The sequence below is a fragment of the Pavona decussata genome, unplaced genomic scaffold, assembly GCF_977016875.1.
Source record: "Pavona decussata unplaced genomic scaffold, jaPavDecu1.1 SCAFFOLD_254, whole genome shotgun sequence".
Lineage (NCBI taxonomy): Eukaryota > Metazoa > Cnidaria > Anthozoa > Scleractinia > Agariciidae > Pavona > Pavona decussata.
Window position 1 is genome coordinate 1,218,786 of NW_028145657.1, and position 17,341 is coordinate 1,236,126.

At 36.4% G+C, this 17,341-nt stretch overlaps 1 protein-coding gene across 1 annotated transcript in view; it reads left to right on the forward strand.

Annotated features, from left to right (window-relative positions):
• The first annotated feature begins 1,124 nt into the window (after nt 1-1,124).
• LOC146456472 (kinesin-like protein KIF21A) overlaps nt 1,125-17,341 on the forward strand; it is a 35,763-nt gene continuing 19,546 nt past the window's right edge. The window contains exons 1-15 of the mRNA XM_085093132.1: nt 1,125-1,561; nt 1,717-1,896; nt 2,075-2,117; nt 4,969-5,151; nt 5,795-5,842; nt 6,794-6,886; nt 7,210-7,332; nt 8,176-8,343; nt 8,809-8,924; nt 9,761-9,863; nt 10,377-10,469; nt 11,068-11,150; nt 13,060-13,157; nt 13,850-13,913; nt 14,735-14,888. Of these exons, the coding sequence (XP_084949258.1) occupies nt 1,527-1,561; nt 1,717-1,896; nt 2,075-2,117; nt 4,969-5,151; nt 5,795-5,842; nt 6,794-6,886; nt 7,210-7,332; nt 8,176-8,343; nt 8,809-8,924; nt 9,761-9,863; nt 10,377-10,469; nt 11,068-11,150; nt 13,060-13,157; nt 13,850-13,913; nt 14,735-14,888 (1,584 nt within the window). The 5' untranslated portion in view covers nt 1,125-1,526. The remainder of the gene's footprint in view (nt 1,562-1,716; nt 1,897-2,074; nt 2,118-4,968; nt 5,152-5,794; nt 5,843-6,793; nt 6,887-7,209; nt 7,333-8,175; nt 8,344-8,808; nt 8,925-9,760; nt 9,864-10,376; nt 10,470-11,067; nt 11,151-13,059; nt 13,158-13,849; nt 13,914-14,734; nt 14,889-17,341) is intronic.

Genomic DNA, 17,341 nt, shown 5'->3' on the forward strand with positions numbered 1-17,341 from the left:
CTCTTCGTTTTCCTTTCTTATTTAAATTTTGTAATCCCAGTGAAGTTTAGATAACCGTATCCCTAATGTAATTTGCAAGCGAAAACAACAAACTGAAGTATTCTGGAGTTGTACTGAATAAGTAAACATGGCCTCAGTATTCTGTGCACATTAAGTGTTTTGTTTATAGTAAAACATCTGGAAACGTGAGATAAAAAAAAAAAGAAAGAAAGAAAGACAGAAAGAAAAAAGAAGAAGCTTCTTTTAACTTCCAGAGGATACAGGTGCCAGTTGTATATATCAACACATCAGCTATGTTGCCCCGGTTACAAATTCTGTTGCAAATCGTGTGAAATTTATTATGACTTTGATAGAATACATAAAATTCCGGGTAATTGTTTTGAGCTTTGACGCATCAAATTTGGTCGTCCAGCCGCCGGGAAGAGTTTGAAAATAACAGGGGAAAATAAGAATACATGACGTCTTCCTTTCGAGTTTTTCATCGATTTCTTGAAGCATTCAAGCTATGTGCTTCATGGGGGGACAAGTCAGAAGCAGAAGAAATAATGTATTTTTTGTGGCCGATAGTTAATTTTTTCTTGAATTATTTATTGGCCACAGCTCTATATTGTGTTGGTAACTACACTCAATTTTGAATAATTTATACTGAAAGCTTTATTCATTTTAGGCTTGGGTCTCAAAAACTTCCCCTGGTCTAAAAACGAAATAAAGCTACGATGAAGAAATACATTTGATATATCGGTAAAAACTTTGGTTTCAATTTGTTTTTGTTACCTGACAGAAACGGCGCCACTCTCGTGCGATTCTACCGAAGGAGAATACCGTACCTTGGCTCGGCTGTCTCGCGATATTTTTTACGTGCTGCTTTCGTGAAATGGAGATATCGACGTGACTTGTTGCAGATTATTTCCTGTTTAATGAACAGATAAAAGCTACACAAATACAAAAATGTAATCCCTGTTTTGTTTTGATTATTGAGTGAAGAAGTTTCCGGTCATTTCCAGACGATTTGACGTCATCATGACATTACCCGCCAAATGTGCGCCAATTTAATTCAAGGAATTTCATTGGTCAAGTCTTCCCACGCAATCCCACAATGCCTCATTCTTAACGACAAAGCACTTGGCGGCCATTTTGGATTGGAAAGGCGAATGTATGCAAATCTAATGAGATTCATATTCGTGTGAAATCGTTCAAGCAGCGAAGCGCATTTACCTGTCCTGTCCATTTCGCTGGTATTGAAAGCCTTTGACAATGACTTCGACGCAGTGAACCTGTACATCGATCGGCAGCGATATTGACGATTTATGGCTTGAAAGGAGAACAACGTTTATTCGCAAGTGACAGTCCATCCGCGCGATTTTTCGGACGAACTTCGAGCACAATTTTTGTCCATTCGTGTTTTCGCCGGCGAGGAATTGGATATGAATGAAGTAGTCTATCGCTGCGGTGCATGGCTTTGTGGAAAATCGGCCGTCGTTCCTGGTAAATTAATATTGTTTTCATAGCCAAAAACACTTCTAATCATGGACGACGAAACGTCGGTTCGCGTTGCGCTGAGGTGAGGTTCCTTGATACTTACGATGATAGACGAGTAGAATCTCTGGCTATCCACCCAGAGTTTATTATTACACGATCAAGTTATGTAGACACCCTGCCAAGCGTTCAGCAGCGTGGCTTTCTATTAAATCTTGTCTTTTTGTTGCGTCCTTTTAGGATTCGTCCACAGAGCGCCGCCGAGCGAATTGACATGTGTAGAGTTTGTACTTATGTTACCCCAGGTCATCCTCAAGTCGTCCTCGGAAAAGACAAGGCATTTACGTTCGATCATGTTTTCGATAAGGAGAGCAAACAGTTTGCAATCTATGAACAGTGTCTTAGAGGACTTGTCGAAGGGTGAGCTAATAACCAAATATTCCTTTTACGACTTTTAAATTTTTTCATCTCTGCTGTGTTATTCTCCCACTGCGATGTTGTACTTTTCAAACGCCGACAAGTCATTTTTCAAGACGAGTGCCAAATTTTAATTTTATAAGAATATTTTGAGGTAACAAGTACTTTCTCCTTATTGCAGATGCCTAGACGGCTACAATGCGACGGTTTTGGCTTATGGACAGGTAAAATATTACTCATTTGTTGGGCGCTTAAAGATTTTCATAGTCCGCAGTAAAATGCAGTTTGAGCTTACAAGGCTATAATCAACATGGTTTCCGGTTGTAACTTTTTAGGTTCATGGCTTTAAATAGCCGTCACTTTGTACAAAAATTTTCCACGGTTCACTTGGCGTATTTTGTGATGTTAAATCGAGATCTCGAGTGTTCTTGTTAGATATAAGCAAGTCTCAAGCACTGACAACATCCGAGACAGTATGTTCCATAAGTTAGTGTACAGGAACTTAACACGCAATCTGCCTGTATTTATTTTTCATGATGCAAGATTATTATTGTACATTCTTGACGTCTGAGTCTTTTATCTACGACTTATCACAAAAAGGATTTTGGTTTTGTGTAATGCAGTAATCGAAGTGTAATATAGATTGTATTGTGTTCATTTTGTGCATCTATTTCTCTCTAGGACCCCAAAGAGTTTTAATATATTTTTTCTGCTCTCTGCTATTGCCGAGAAATAAATAATTGCGGCTATGGTTATGATAATTCATCGGTGAACTGGAAATTTGTAATTACAAAAGCTAGTATATTAATGCAAACCACAAGAATTCTGCATCAAGATAACTGATCTCAATATGTTCTAGTGTATTGTGTATTTCTGAAATCGATAATTTAAAAAAAAAAATCGTTGAATTACTTCTTCGTGAGACTTTTTTTGGCTTTGTTTTTTTTTTTTTGACAAAATGTATTTTATTGTTCTCTTTGTTATAGTTTTGGAAAGCAAATAAATTGGCTTTTTCTGACTGCCATTACCCTGAATACATTTGTAGTTGCCTTGTGGTAAGATTTCTGGCACTGCATAAGATTACAGTGTCTAGATATCTCGTTGTGTGATCAAGTGAATAATTGGCATCAGTGAATTTAAAATTTTGCTTCAAAATAAGGAATATAGGGAAACTACTCTGCAGGAGATTATATTATTGAACACATGCATATCATTAAACTTGTGTTCAAAAACTAATCTACACTATCAATGACCAAGACAGGTCATAAACCTACACAATGGCTCATTTTAATACTTTCTACTGCCACAATTAATTGATTTTATTATTTTTTAAAGTACTTTTTCAGCTTCAATATTACAAATTTCTTTTTTAGCTGACTACTTTACTGTGCATCAATTTTTTTGTTGATTGTTTATATAGCTATTTTTAGTTGAAACTAGGAATAATCTACAGCATCAATATTATTTCCCTTTGAATAAATTATGCAACATTGAGCAAAAACAGAAAGAGACAGCAACTGAAAAATCTTTCAACCCAAAAATCAAGGTTGTTTTAGGATGAATATTATAACTTTAAAGCAATAACGGATAACCCTGTGTAAATAAAATGTAAATTGGCAAAATATATTCCCAAGTTTGAAACTGAATTTCAGTGTAATTAATGGAAATTGGTTTAGGGCAGAAATGATCAAAATTAGGCTTTGCAAACAAAATAACAACATTTAAGTAGACCTGGCAAACTGCAAATAAACTAACAGTAATTGTGTTGTCCCATTCATTGATGGGGTATGACATGTTCCTTGTCACATTTGTGATGCTGTTCTTTCCCTTTGATGTGCATTTTTTGCTATAACTTTAAATGATGTTGTGCCCCAGGAAATAAAAAGCTATTGAAATTACCAATAATATATTTATTGTGAGTGCCCTATTAATGCAATTTCAAGTAACCTATGAATAAATTAGCGATGCTTTTAGGGTAATAATTTAAGGAACTTTAATATGTCTTTTCACAATCAACAGTTATTATTATTTTTTTTGGAAGTGTTCACCCCAAAATTTTACACTTGACCATTTGTGTACAAGATACGTTTTGTTAGTTTGGCTCCATGGTACATTTGACAATAATGTTATTTTAAATTATATGCTGTAATCAGGGTTGCCACTGTCAGGGCAAAGTCAGAGAAAACAGTTTTTTTTTCAAGCTCAGGAAAAAGAAATGGAATTCTGTATCAAGTCCAGGAAAAACTAAATTCTGCCTCAAAGACAGTGAAGAGTCGGGGAATTTTATTTTAGGGTAGGGACTTGGTTTGGAAAGGGGTTTCCTTGTTGACAAGGTTTGGTCGTTTCAAAAGGCAGTTACATGTACAAAGAAATTGATTTCTGTGATGTCATCACTGGTTTATTGGGAAATAATTTGTTTCCTGTGGTTATCAGTCAAAACTGGTTTTTGGTCAGTGAAAGTCACTGGCAACCCTAGTATTATTTCTAACCATTTTTTTGTGTGCTGCTGAATGTTGTAAAGTAAGCATGGTCCATGTGTTTTACAACTGAATCAACAAGACCGATTTAGATGGTGTGGTTTTGTTCTATGCGACATACTGACAACAAGCCGATGAAACAAATTGTTTGGTGTAAATTAAACCTATGTCATGTCGTACAGGACACATAAAGTGTTGTAGGAGTTGGAACATGTTTTAAAATGCTATCACAGTTATAGTGTAGGCAGTGTTAAATGATGAGTTGTGTGATTATGATTTTTGGATGATGTCAGCAGTGTGTGCACTACAGTCTAAGTTATAACAACATTTGTTTGCTGCTTAAATCCTTTGTTTAAACACGAAAAGATCCAGCCATGTTGCTTGGATTGTACAAAGCTTATAATGCACACCTGCCAGCTGACATCGGGCTTAATCTAATGAACATGCATGCATCCATTGGCCTACCGTGGGTGTAAATTTAACAACACATATTGTAACAAAGTTGCTCATGACAATAATTGTAAGCAAAAATAGATTTTTCTGAATCAGCATTGATAATGAAGTTTTTAACTGTTTTCTTCATTTTGTAATCTTACAGACAGGGTCAGGTAAGACCTATACCATGGGGACTGGCTTTGATATTGCTACATCTCCAGAAGAAGAGGGAATTATTCCACGAGCTGTTGCACATCTATTTGAGGGAATTGACAAGAGGAAACATGAGGCCAAACAAAGAAATGAACCTTCACCTGATTTTAAAGTCACAGTGCAGTTTATGGAGGTAAGGATGATTTTCCATGGCTGTTTTTATAATTTCTGGAAAAGTTCTGGCAGGAATATTTAAGCCTTCAGTTGTTTATCCAAATTTCCTTCATTGAGACCTGGTAAGGTTGTAAATGTTGTGGTTCAAAATTTCAAACCTGTTTGATTTTTAGTTCCCTTTGTCTCAGATTATGGTAATGAATACTCTACAAGGGAAAATAAAAATTAAACTGGTTTGAAAAATTTTAAACCAAAAAAAAAAAAAATAAATGAATATTAAATAAATTAAACCACAACATAAACATGCAAGTAGCTTTAATTCTACACTTAATAGTCAATTACATTAAAAAAATATATTATATTCAACTACAAAAGGTAATTATGAATATTTATTTCTCCATCTTTAACTATACCCCATCTCCAAGAACAAACAAACAAACAAAACAACAACTGTCAGAATTTCACTACCTTATATAATATTAAAAGCATGAATCGATTAAACCTGGCCCTACTCCAAAATTTTATAAATGTTCATCACTTTTTAACCTGAGTTACATTGTAGTCACGGCACAGCGAAGACTCAAAATCCATCCTTAGCAGCTAATAACCCCTCTTTTGTATGCATTCAGCCATCAAATTTGTTTCTATTGTTATTTTTGCAGCTCTACAATGAAGAACTAATGGATTTGTTTGATTTCGACAATAACAGGGTATGACTTGCAATTAAGTTATCAGACTGTTAAACTTATCTTGTGGCGTGGAGGTATTTAGACTAGTTGATGTGTAAATATAGAACGGACACAAAAGGCAGATTTACATGTCATGGGAAAAAATGGTGTGTTGTGAAATAAGAATGTAGGTAAAGAGAAACAGGGTAAAATTAATGCCAGATCTTTTTTGTAACACATTTTTGCCAAGTCTTTGTCCCTGCATGAGTTTGCATTACTAAACCCAGTGATGTGTGCTTTATTGCTTGTGAACTGAATAATTGTATGTTATTGTTACAGAATAATTGAAGAGTTTTGGGCAAGAATGGCATAAATGACTTTTCGCCTTAAAATCGAAATTGCTTCGAATATGTCCTGTTTTGGTACAGACAGGTTGTCATATAAGAAACTAAGTTGTGTATTTAAGTTTTGAGTAAATGCTACATAAAAAGAAACACTGTAGCTTGTTATGTTTCTAGAAAGTGCAAGCAACCTTATACACAAAAGAGGTACTGACGCTTGACTGATTTCATTTGTATACGAGACTGAACCAAGTTGCAGCAAAGCACGTGAACAAAAGAAGGCAGTCAAATCGTCTGCATCTCTTTTGTGTGGGCCTCTTGTATTTTCTACAAATTTAAAGTAATAAGCTAATTCTTTGACTTGCTTATTTAGCATTTAAATCAAAAATTAAATATGCAAGTAATTATTAAGTTTCTCACACAACCGGGCTCTGTGCCAAAATGGGGCTTATTTGGATCAATTTCAATTTTAAGGCAAAATACACACTTACCCAGGCTCTGTTGCCCTAAAGCCTTCTTTCAATAATTCTTTATTAGTTTTCCTGTCTTTCCCTTGATTATCTAGTCTATATTTTAATAGTCAGTGTTGGTGAGTTTAGATAGAAAAAATACTGGTATTATTTAAAATTAATAATGTTTTGTTGTTTTGTAGGGTCATAAAAGCAATGTCAAAATTCATGAAGATGCAAATGGTAACATCTACACCATGGGTGTAACCATGAAGCCAGTGAACTCAGCGCAAGATGTAAGCATTCAGCTTTCAGAATTGTTTAGAAATCTTTTCACTGAGATCATTCATTTAAATACCCATATTTTATTATATATGAATAAATGATTGTATTTATCAGGTTAAGGTCATTTCTCGCTACTTCTGCCTTGATTAATCTCTTATTGAATAGACAGATGTTTTCTTTTTTCACAACAGTGACTAATTCTTAAATTTCCTTTGTTTTACTATTTAACTTTTAGTTAGATGTTAGTACTGGTTTTGACAGCTATGTTTTTAAAATAAACATTTTTATCAATATGATGTCAATAATATTTATTTGTATGCTTCCCTTCGCCCAGACTTTAAATTGTTTGCAACAAGGAGCTCTATCTCGAACTACTGCCAGTACAAACATGAATGCGCAGTCATCAAGATCCCATGCTATATTTGCTATTCACGTCAAGCAGCAGAGGGTTGTGAAGGTACATTAGCTTCAGCCTATTGGTTTTTAGTCATTTCTTCCTCTAAGGAGAGTTGATAACTAAAGGTAATTTGGCCACCGTAAAGATATTCAAGTGCTGACATTCTTAGCATTAGCCCTTTGTCGAATTGCCAATTTACCTTTAGTTATTAAACCAAACATTTGTTTCTACTCTCAACCAATGCAGCACCACAGTTTCTTTTAGAAAATAACCTTGTTATCTCTTCTCTAAGACTGATATAATCGAGACCAACCTCTACTGTCCAGATTCGAAGGGTGTCTGCCTCAGGAGAGTCATAATAGTATTGCAAGACTGCTGGGATGTTTTTTTTTTTTGGTAGTTTCACTGTTTGGGTGGAATTTAATATCAAGTTTTGAGTTTGAACCAGTGTCACTACTGTGAAATAGTTGCAACCTTAAGTTAATCTCAATGCAAAATGTAAACTGTTAACAGAACAGTAAGTCACCCCTATCCCTTCCAGTGCCTATAAATCCACGGCCTAACAAGGCCATTTAAAGCAGTAAAAACAATGCAGAAACAATGAGTAGATGTAAATCCTTTTTTGTTCTAAATTATTAAGATCTATTTCTAGATTTATTTTTTGCATGTACATGTAAATTATACATATAAATTGTATGGGCAAACTGTGTCACTTATAAGAGCCTAGCTGGATTGCTGTCATCCTCACTTGGACTGCCTGTTGTTTTCAATAATTATGTAGCCTTTTTTGGCAAGTAGCCTTACCTCCTTTTACCCTCTGGCATCCATCTGAGGACCACTCTCTCCCCTGAGTGGCACTGATGGTTATTATATTGTAATTTATTATTTTTTTGGTTTATGTAGGTTGGTGGTGACGAGGACAAGCCTTCATCAGACAACATCAACAGTTATGAATATGAGATGCTTTCAGCCAAGTTCAACTTTGTGGATCTTGCTGGCTCTGAGAGACTTAAACGAACGGGTGCTACAGGAGACAGAGCAAAGGAAGGCATTTCAATCAACTGTGGTTTGGTAAAAAAAGTTTTCTTCATGAAATTAACTGGGAGGGAATTTGCCATTGAAAATGCTGTAGGACATTGGGCAGTGGTGTCAAGTTGTTGCCCTTTGTCTTCTTCATCTTCTCTCACAAAATTAGATGGTGGTGTCCGAGAACCTGCATCACTGTTGAGAAAGGGTAGGGGATGTAATCTCCTGTGTTGCGGTCTGGTCTTTCATCCTTGGGTGGTGTGAAGGGGCGGGGGTGGGTGATTAGAGGGCTCCATTGTGTGGACACCTTGCATGCGACCCCGGAGTCCCATATTCCAATTTGTCCTGTTTGAGAGATATTCCCTGCTGAGAAATACAGAGATCTCCATTGCAGCTGCTTGTACATAACTAGGCTCTGCCCCTATAGTGCATTAAGAGTTTTTACAGGCTGTATGTTACATGTTTTTAGTGTACAAACTGGTTAACTGAATACAGATGTCTTTTCTACAGTTGGCCCTTGGTAATGTTATCAGTGCTTTAGGAGACTTGACAAAGAAGGGTAGCCATGTGCCTTATAGAGATTCCAAACTCACAAGATTATTACAGGACTCTCTTGGAGGCAACAGGTACAGAGCCCTAGCTACATGTAGCTAGCCTGTAATTCATAGCTGTGTTGTGTGTTCTGCCTTTTTTCAATACACACCTTGATTTACAATTCTTCACCAACACCTCAACCTCAACACCTTTTAAAAGTGTTCTTCATACATTTTGTCTCTTCACATTATCTGTTTGTGTATCAAAATTACATTTCTAACTTGTTCATTCAATATCTACCCTAATCCTGTAATTCTTGCTTGGGCATTATTTTGGTTTGTTAGATTGTAAATATGCATCAGGAAAATGAATGTACATCAAGGGAATGTAAAGGGGTTACTTGCCATGGCACAAAATTTGTGTACTTCCAGAAAATGTCCTTATCCCTCCCTCATCACAGAAGGGGTTAGAAATTCCAAAGGGTGGGGGAGGGGGGTCTTCAATAGCCAAAAAATGCCACACAGAAAACATTGCTCTAATGTTTTATCCATTGCTTTGTGCTTCGTTTTGTGATAAAAACGGAAATCTTGCCCATAATGATAGCTTTTTATATTTGTACAAGAAGCGCAAAACAGCAAATAAAACATTAGAGTGACATTTGCTGAGGGAATTCAAGGCCACATGCAAATTTAAACTCCAGTTAACTTGAATGAAAACAACAAAATGCTATTTGAAATGCACTTATGTCAGTTATGCTCTCAGCACTTCAAATGTTCTTGTAGCCATGGCAGATAAAATGGTTGCAACTTGGAGGGTTAGATCAGGTTAGCAGAAATAATTTGAAATCAAAATAATTTGAAATCATCCGATTTTTGTGTTAGTTAAAAAATGCAACATAAATGCATTAATTTTATTTTCCTCCCTTTAGCCGAACCTTGATGATAGCTTGTGTGTCACCCTCCGATAGAGACTTCATGGAAACGCTAAACACGTTGAAGTACGCCAACCGAGCCAGAAATATCAAGAACAAGGTAAATGTACATGGGATGTAGTAAGTGTTCATGCATGTATTTTGGGGGCTGCAGTTTCTCTTAACCCACAGTTTTGTACAAAAATATTGTAATTTTCATTTTTGTCAAGTTCCTTCCTGAAGTAGACCAGGAAGAAGTATGGAATTATTTTTAACCATTTTTCCATCTCTGGTCTGTCAAATTTACCGCTGATGAGGATGGATGTAAAAAAGGAATACACTCCCGAAATAGGGAGGGGGGAGGGGAAGAGGGCTAGTAGGCATGGGTTTCTACCTTGTTTGACATATAATAATTTTGGGTAAGGCAGAGAATTTGAAAATTAAAATGAAAGCTAAATGCCCTGCCTCCCTTTCCCAGCTTTATTGTGATAGGTAGGGTTGCAATGTCGCCCCTACATACCTGTACACCAGTTTCTACTGATGCTGATGATTACTTTAGTCTCCTTAGGGAGGGGAGGGAGAGGAATAGCTAAAATGTTGGATTATTGACTGTTTATATTGTGCAATTCTTCAGGTGGTTGTGAATCAAGATAAAACCAGCAAACAGATAGCTTCATTAAGACTTGAGATTCAAAAGCTCACAATGGAACTGACGGAATTTAAACAGGTCTGTACATCATCCCAACCCCTTGTCCTACATGTACATGTGTAGATAGTCACAGTGGGTGGTCAACAGGCCAAATAAGGGTCTTGCTGGACTGGGTTAAGTATGTTGGGTGATACAGTAGACATGAAGGCCTGTCTAGAACCCTAAAAGTGAGCTAATCACCCATTTAATGGATGATGGCAATTATAGAAGCTTTACAAGAAAACCTTGAAAAGGGATTTTTGAAAGACTTATGGCCCTACTTGAGATGAAATGGACTTAGAGATAGAGAGAGAGTCCACCAGAGATAGTACAGGAACTAAAAATATTAATAAGAATCTGTCAATGGCTCTAGCGTAAATTTTGTGAGATGCACACAACAACTTATACAAACACAGCTTACAGAGTAATTTCTAGAAATAGACTGAAACAATTAATTAACTTCATTGTTATCATTTTTGCTGACACTGGAGCCAGCTTTAGCAACATACTGATTCTTTGACCTTCAATATTCAGTTAATTTGTAGATCCTACTTTACAAGCATACGCTCCAGGAGTTAATGTTTTGTATCTTAGTCTGCAAATCCACATTATTTATTGTTTTTATTTTGACTGTCAGGGAAAGAGAATGTCTGGAGTTGAGGATGGTCAAATTAGTGATGTTTGTCATGAGAATGTTATGCTGAAAACTGAAAATGACAAGTAAGAATACAAATAACATATAATGATTATTGTTATTGCAACATATTCTCTGAAACAGGCATTATTTTGAGTTTGTGAAAATCTTGACATACCAATAATTGTCCTTACCAGTAAAGCCAACCCTCTTACATGTACATTAGGTGTGAAAAAAATAAAATGTTATAGCTGAAACTATAAGTAAAGGTGATGTTTTTGTTGAATATATTTCTGGTAGTAATATGGCAAGTTTATATGAAATCATGGGTTTTATAGGGGCTAATGAACAAATTTAAGTGAAGAGTTAATAGCTTATAATTGAAGGTCTGAGAGCATAACCGACTTATGTCGAATTTTAGCGCAGCTTTCGATTTCGCACGGATTTGTACAAATTTTGGCTCTCCCTGCTTTGGAAAACATTTCGCGGTTTTACAATCGTGGACAAAACTCCTTGAGAAAACCAAACACGAACAGAACAAAAACCACTTGCTTACTTCTCCCTCCCACCCCCTCCCCCTATGCAATGAGAAGCGAACACAGACAGCCAAAAAACCACTCACTTACTGTTTCTCCCTTCATAATTCTACCACAGTTACTTCTCCCTCCCCCCCTCCCCCTTATGCAATGTTGATGTGGGAAGTGATGCTTGCCAGGAAACTGTTCGTGACCCAAAAGACAACATTGAGTCAGGAGGAGGGGGAGGGGGATTTGGTAGTTTGCTTGTCTACAAGTGAACACGCTTGGAAGGCAAATTTTTTTGTAGGTTTTGTCCACGGCAGACTCGTTTTCCAAATTATCGGTAGGCTAAAAGTTTACACTGTCCACGAGCCGTGTTTAGCCTCACCAGTTGTTGTTTCTATAAGTAACGTTTGAGATGATATCATGGTTTGCTTTTGCGGGTTGTAACAAGCCCAAAATAGATCAAGGCAGTCGGGATAAACAACTTGCGTATCGTACTGGCTAGTAGGTTTCGCTTTTGTTTGGTGAAGTTTGTAAACGCACGACATCTATGGATCTTTTGAAAAGTTATGAAATTGACGAATGCAGTTCACAGGAACTGGTGGAAATGTTGTTCAAAGAATCCCTCCTTGGTAGTGATGACTGTGCCGTGGCGAATTTTTCAATTCGATTATCAAATCCCGCGGGAGCATCAGAGACAAATCCCGCCATGTGCAAGGTGTTTTGCAAGCCTTAGTTGTGGTTTGCCAGGCTTGAAATTCGGTATGTAACGATTAACTTGACAATTTCAAGGCAATGATTCAATAAAAGTACGATTAACATAGATTTTCAACGGTTAACACCGACTGCTCTTAAAAATAATAGATAGTCTTTACCTTTTAATAGAACTGCCGTTAATCGTTGTTAATCGTTGAAATGACTACATACCTTCCTGTTAATCGTGTAGAATGCTAGTATTTTGCGTTATCAAGAGTGATATGCTGACAAACGGGACAAAGCTGGATTTTACGCCAGGAAATGGACACATTTTCTCTTGGAGAATGTAACTGTTTACATTTCGGACATTCCTGTCACGTACGCATTAGTTTGTAACAGAATCAAATAAAAGCGTGACAGCATTCTTTTCGTTGCTCCCGCGGAAAACACCGCTTTCGAGTGCCGTGTTTCAAAGACAACAAGTGTATATTGAATACAAGTATTTAATCCTCAGTGCATTGTCCTTTTAATCATCCAGTGTCTATAATGTTACCGATATATCTTTACAAGATGGTAAAATTTCTCAATGGCATTAATACGAAACACAAAGCGGCGTGAAAAAAATACTGGACAATGGTTTTCAATCGAATTGCAGTTCACATGCAACAGTTTGGACAAATCCGAGCTACATCGAAAAACGGGCTGAAGTTCGACATAAGTCGGTTATGCTCCCAGCCCTTCAATTTGGCAACCATAAAGTCTATGTTTAATTTTCCAGGCTTCGTGTGCGTATCAAGGCTTTACAGCAAACAATCGACACACAGTCGGCCAGAATAACAGATCTAATCTCTTCACAAGTGTTGGCATCAGTGGATGGTATGGGTAGAGTAAATCATACTAAAAATGCTGAGTGCAGGCTGTTTAGAAAAGTTTAGAAATTCACTATGTTTAAGTGTCAATTGAAAGTACAGTACTTACAATACGATACTGAACATTACGATACAATGCAATGCAATATGCTGCAGTGTAGTGCTGTGGTGTGCAGTGCAGTGCAATTTATTATTCCATCCAGGCAAATGAATTTTTTGGAACTAATTTACAATCAAATATTGCATGTAGAAACAAGCTTATTATTAATAATAAAGATAAAAAAAGTCATATTCCAAGGAACAAAACAAAGCATTACAGACCTGTTATTTCCTTCGAAATTTTCATCACGCACTGTCTCCCCACAATATTATTGTCACTCTAAAGAAGTTTTGTAGAAACTGCAACAAATTTACTTGTTTGTACACCATGTTCTGCAAAATCTTTCCACACAGGCAAGCTTGAGATACATACAGATTTCCAAGAATTAAGACAAATTGGTACTCACATGTAGTATATATACAGATTTAGTATTTTTTCATGTACAGATTTAGTTTTTTTGTGTTGAACTCTTCTGGCAATCAGCTATTATTTCAAGGTTGTATCTCCTACATGTTTAGGTACATTCATGTACGTACATGTGTGCAATGTTGTTTTGTTTAACTTAGTAACTTACCCAGTTCATGTGCTCTCATTTTAAGGGGATGTTGATGGTGGAGTGGAGGAGCTTATTCAAAAGTACCTCAAGGAAATCGAAGAGTTGAGGTAAAATTAGTGCATGTCTAAAAATTATTGGGATTTATTGAGTATTGCATTTATAACCAATTTTCAATAAATACTAGCTTTTATTAACTGTAAGGCTGTATTGAGCAGGGATGTTGCTATTAGAGCCAGCTAACAGCAGATTTCACCATCTGAAAGGGATCTTATCACTGGCACAAATTTTAACACTCGAGAACACAAATATTTTAGTCTAGTTTTAAAGGAGCACAGTCCAAAAGAGCTGGCTAGGTTTATAAATGAGCCTGCTGAGATTTTTCTAAGCTATATCCCTGATTGAGCCTATAAATCCATTAAGCCCCATCTTTTTTTTGTCATAGTCAGATAACCTATCAAGCTTCCCCCTTCCTTCATTCATCATGGTCATTGTCATCATTTGTATATAACCTAATGCCTACAAGCTAATAGTTTGTTCATAATGCACATGCGTGAAATAAATTTCTCTCTTAAGTGGTTTGCCTTACTTGGTGCATGGGCAGAATGAGATAATGATTAAAGCAATAAAAAAATGCAAAAGGCAATAAAAAATGTAAATTACAAAAGTGTAGAGAGCTTGTAAGAATAGTCCATTTTATACTGGTGGACCTAGTGACCTGGCCTTTGAGTGAAAGCAAGGAAGTAGTTGTCTCAGTGCTTTTGAAATGTAAATGCAAACTAGTTAGCATGAGAACAACATCTCAAAAGCAGTGAGGTTTGCATCATAACATAGTTAACTCCTGCCTTGATTCTACTCAAAGGCCAAGTCAATAAATGCACAACTGTAAAATGGGCAATACCAATCTCAAGGACCTTTCTAAAATCTTTAGAAACAAGCTAACAGAGAGTGAAGCAATGGCAATGGCCATTACCCGTCATGCAGCACTCAAGTCTCGTATGGCATCAGCACCTGCTCCTGAATCCACAGCCTCAGTCCTGGAGATGGCAAAACAGGATGTAGCTAAACAGCGACAAAAAGCACAGGTGGTATTACGTAATCCTTCTCTCTCAAAAGTCAAATGTGTTAAGCCAATTAAGCCTCGGGGAGGCAGTCTCCATTCAACTATGAATGGGGTGAAACCTTCTAACATTCCAGTTAATTCATCTCGACCTCAGAGTAAGTCTTTTCTTCAAACAAATGGTGGCCGGCTTAAGCTAGTGACGCCTCGGCTTCCTTGGAACGCTGGCAAGGTTCAATCTAAAACTGACTCTGGGCTTTATAACAGGACAGTACAGCGAGCAAGTCTTGTTATTTCCAAGGACCCCTGTCCTAAACCTCGGAGACCTAGTAATTATATAATACCAGCTGACCGAGACAAACCTCTGAACAACTCAACATCAAACATTCCTAGTGATGTAGTGATGCGCAGATCTAAACAAAAATCTGCTAATTCTGAGGTAATAACAGAAAAGCGAAGATCTCGCAGTTTGGAATCTCTAATGAACAGCAGCTCTGCAATGGATACCTACCCTACTCCAACACAATGCTTCAAATGTAGGAAAGACATGAGTCGTGTCCTAGACTCGAGTGCGTCTGATAGGTTTTCTGATGCCAATAGCTCAACAAGTGACATCAATTGCTCCTTACCAGAGCTTCCGTTTGACCAGAACAACAACGTAGTCGTTCAGGTCACTAACCATAAGTTCTCAGTGCCAAGAGCAGAGGTGCTTAAAGCAGAAAAGTTAATTCATCATCCACCGCCAGTGGATATAGTATCTGACACGGAGTGTTATCAATACCACTTTGAAAGCGACAGCCAGGCGGAAAGTGATTATGGCACAGCTGTTGCCTCTGACAGCGAAGTCTACAGATACAGGTCTAAAATAAAAGACAAGAGGAACCTTCATTTAGATTCCCCTAATCCTCATCTTTTACGGGAACACAGAGCTGAATCAGCTGGCAACATAAGAGAACGTAAGATTCAAATTGAACAAGACCTAGACTCACTCCTTGATTCCATGGCTTTTGCGTTAGGCAACTACCAGTCAAACACCAAAAGTGATCCTGATAATGTTGGTGGTTCTGAAGATTCCCTGTACACGCCACCAGCCTTTTTCAGGCCAATATTTGAGGTTAAGATTTGAATGATTGCTCTAACCATTTTAAGCCTAAAGTTTAACAGAAATGATTTCTGACTTTTTTTATCACTATCACTTCTGAGCACTCAGTGGTACATGGTGCAAATTGTTCATATACATTTATAAGGGATCATATGTATGGACAATTTCCCAAAGCTAATGCATGACTGCTTTTGTCACCACCTTTCTTCTTCATGATGTATTGATTAGTTATCCAGAAATATATGATTTTGATAACTCTTGGGTATTAAAGGATAAAAGGTAACTAAAGATAATATAAATTTACAATTAGGATCTTGATAATTAGAGTATGAATACCTGGATGTGTAAATCATAAATGTGATAAGATGGATTGTTTGACTTTCTGTGATAGGAAATCTTGTTTGAATCTAAGAACAATGACAATTGACAGACGAGTGTAATTTTTACATGCATACAGAATGCAGAGAATGAAATTGTTGTAATTAAGGAGGCAGTTGATGCACTTTTATTTGGATAGTTAACCTTATTTAAGTGTGAAACAGTAAAATAAAATAAAAATTAGATTTAATTGTAAATAGTCAAGACTAAAGCTATAGATAAAAATTACAAAATTTCCATTGAATATGGAGAAGATAATATGAGATTGTGCTTAAGATAAGTACTTGAAATTTGAATTATGCTGCAATTTGTTGGCAGTTTCAGTTGAAGGTACTCCCTGGTGGAGGCCTTAGTAATATTTAACATTGAAAAGGCTTGTTTGATGGTGAATGATATTTTTTGCACCATTTGATGAGGAATTAAATTATTACTCCTGTACTGGGGGTTAAATCTTCAGTTGGTTAAAAAATTTAATGCCTTGCGATGGACATTATTGAGAGATTTACATTTTTATTTTTATTGTGAATACATTTGTACTCTGTACAGTGTACTTTGAATGTTTTTGAATGTTAGATTACAAATTAGAAATATTTAATCATCATTTAAACATTAAATGAAGAGAATTTCAAATGCTTTTAGCGATTTGGGAAGTTATTTAACAACTACAGTAAAATATTTATTATTTATGCTTTTGTCCAAGACGTTGAATCAGATGCCTAATTGCCTGTTAAACTGAGACTATATAAATCTACAACATTCAGATCAGACCTCTTTAACGACAAAAACTTTAGAACTAGCATGTTCTAATACAGAGGATTTCCATTGCCAGATTAAATATTGTGAAGTTCTCTTCAGTGAAAAAATGTAAAACTTAAATTAACTTCTTGATCTGTTTCTTTACATGCTGTCCACTGTACATCAAAAACTTAAATCATAGTTAACTTCTTACCTGCATAAAGACTCCGTGAACTTTTAACAGTCTGTGACTCTCAAGATCT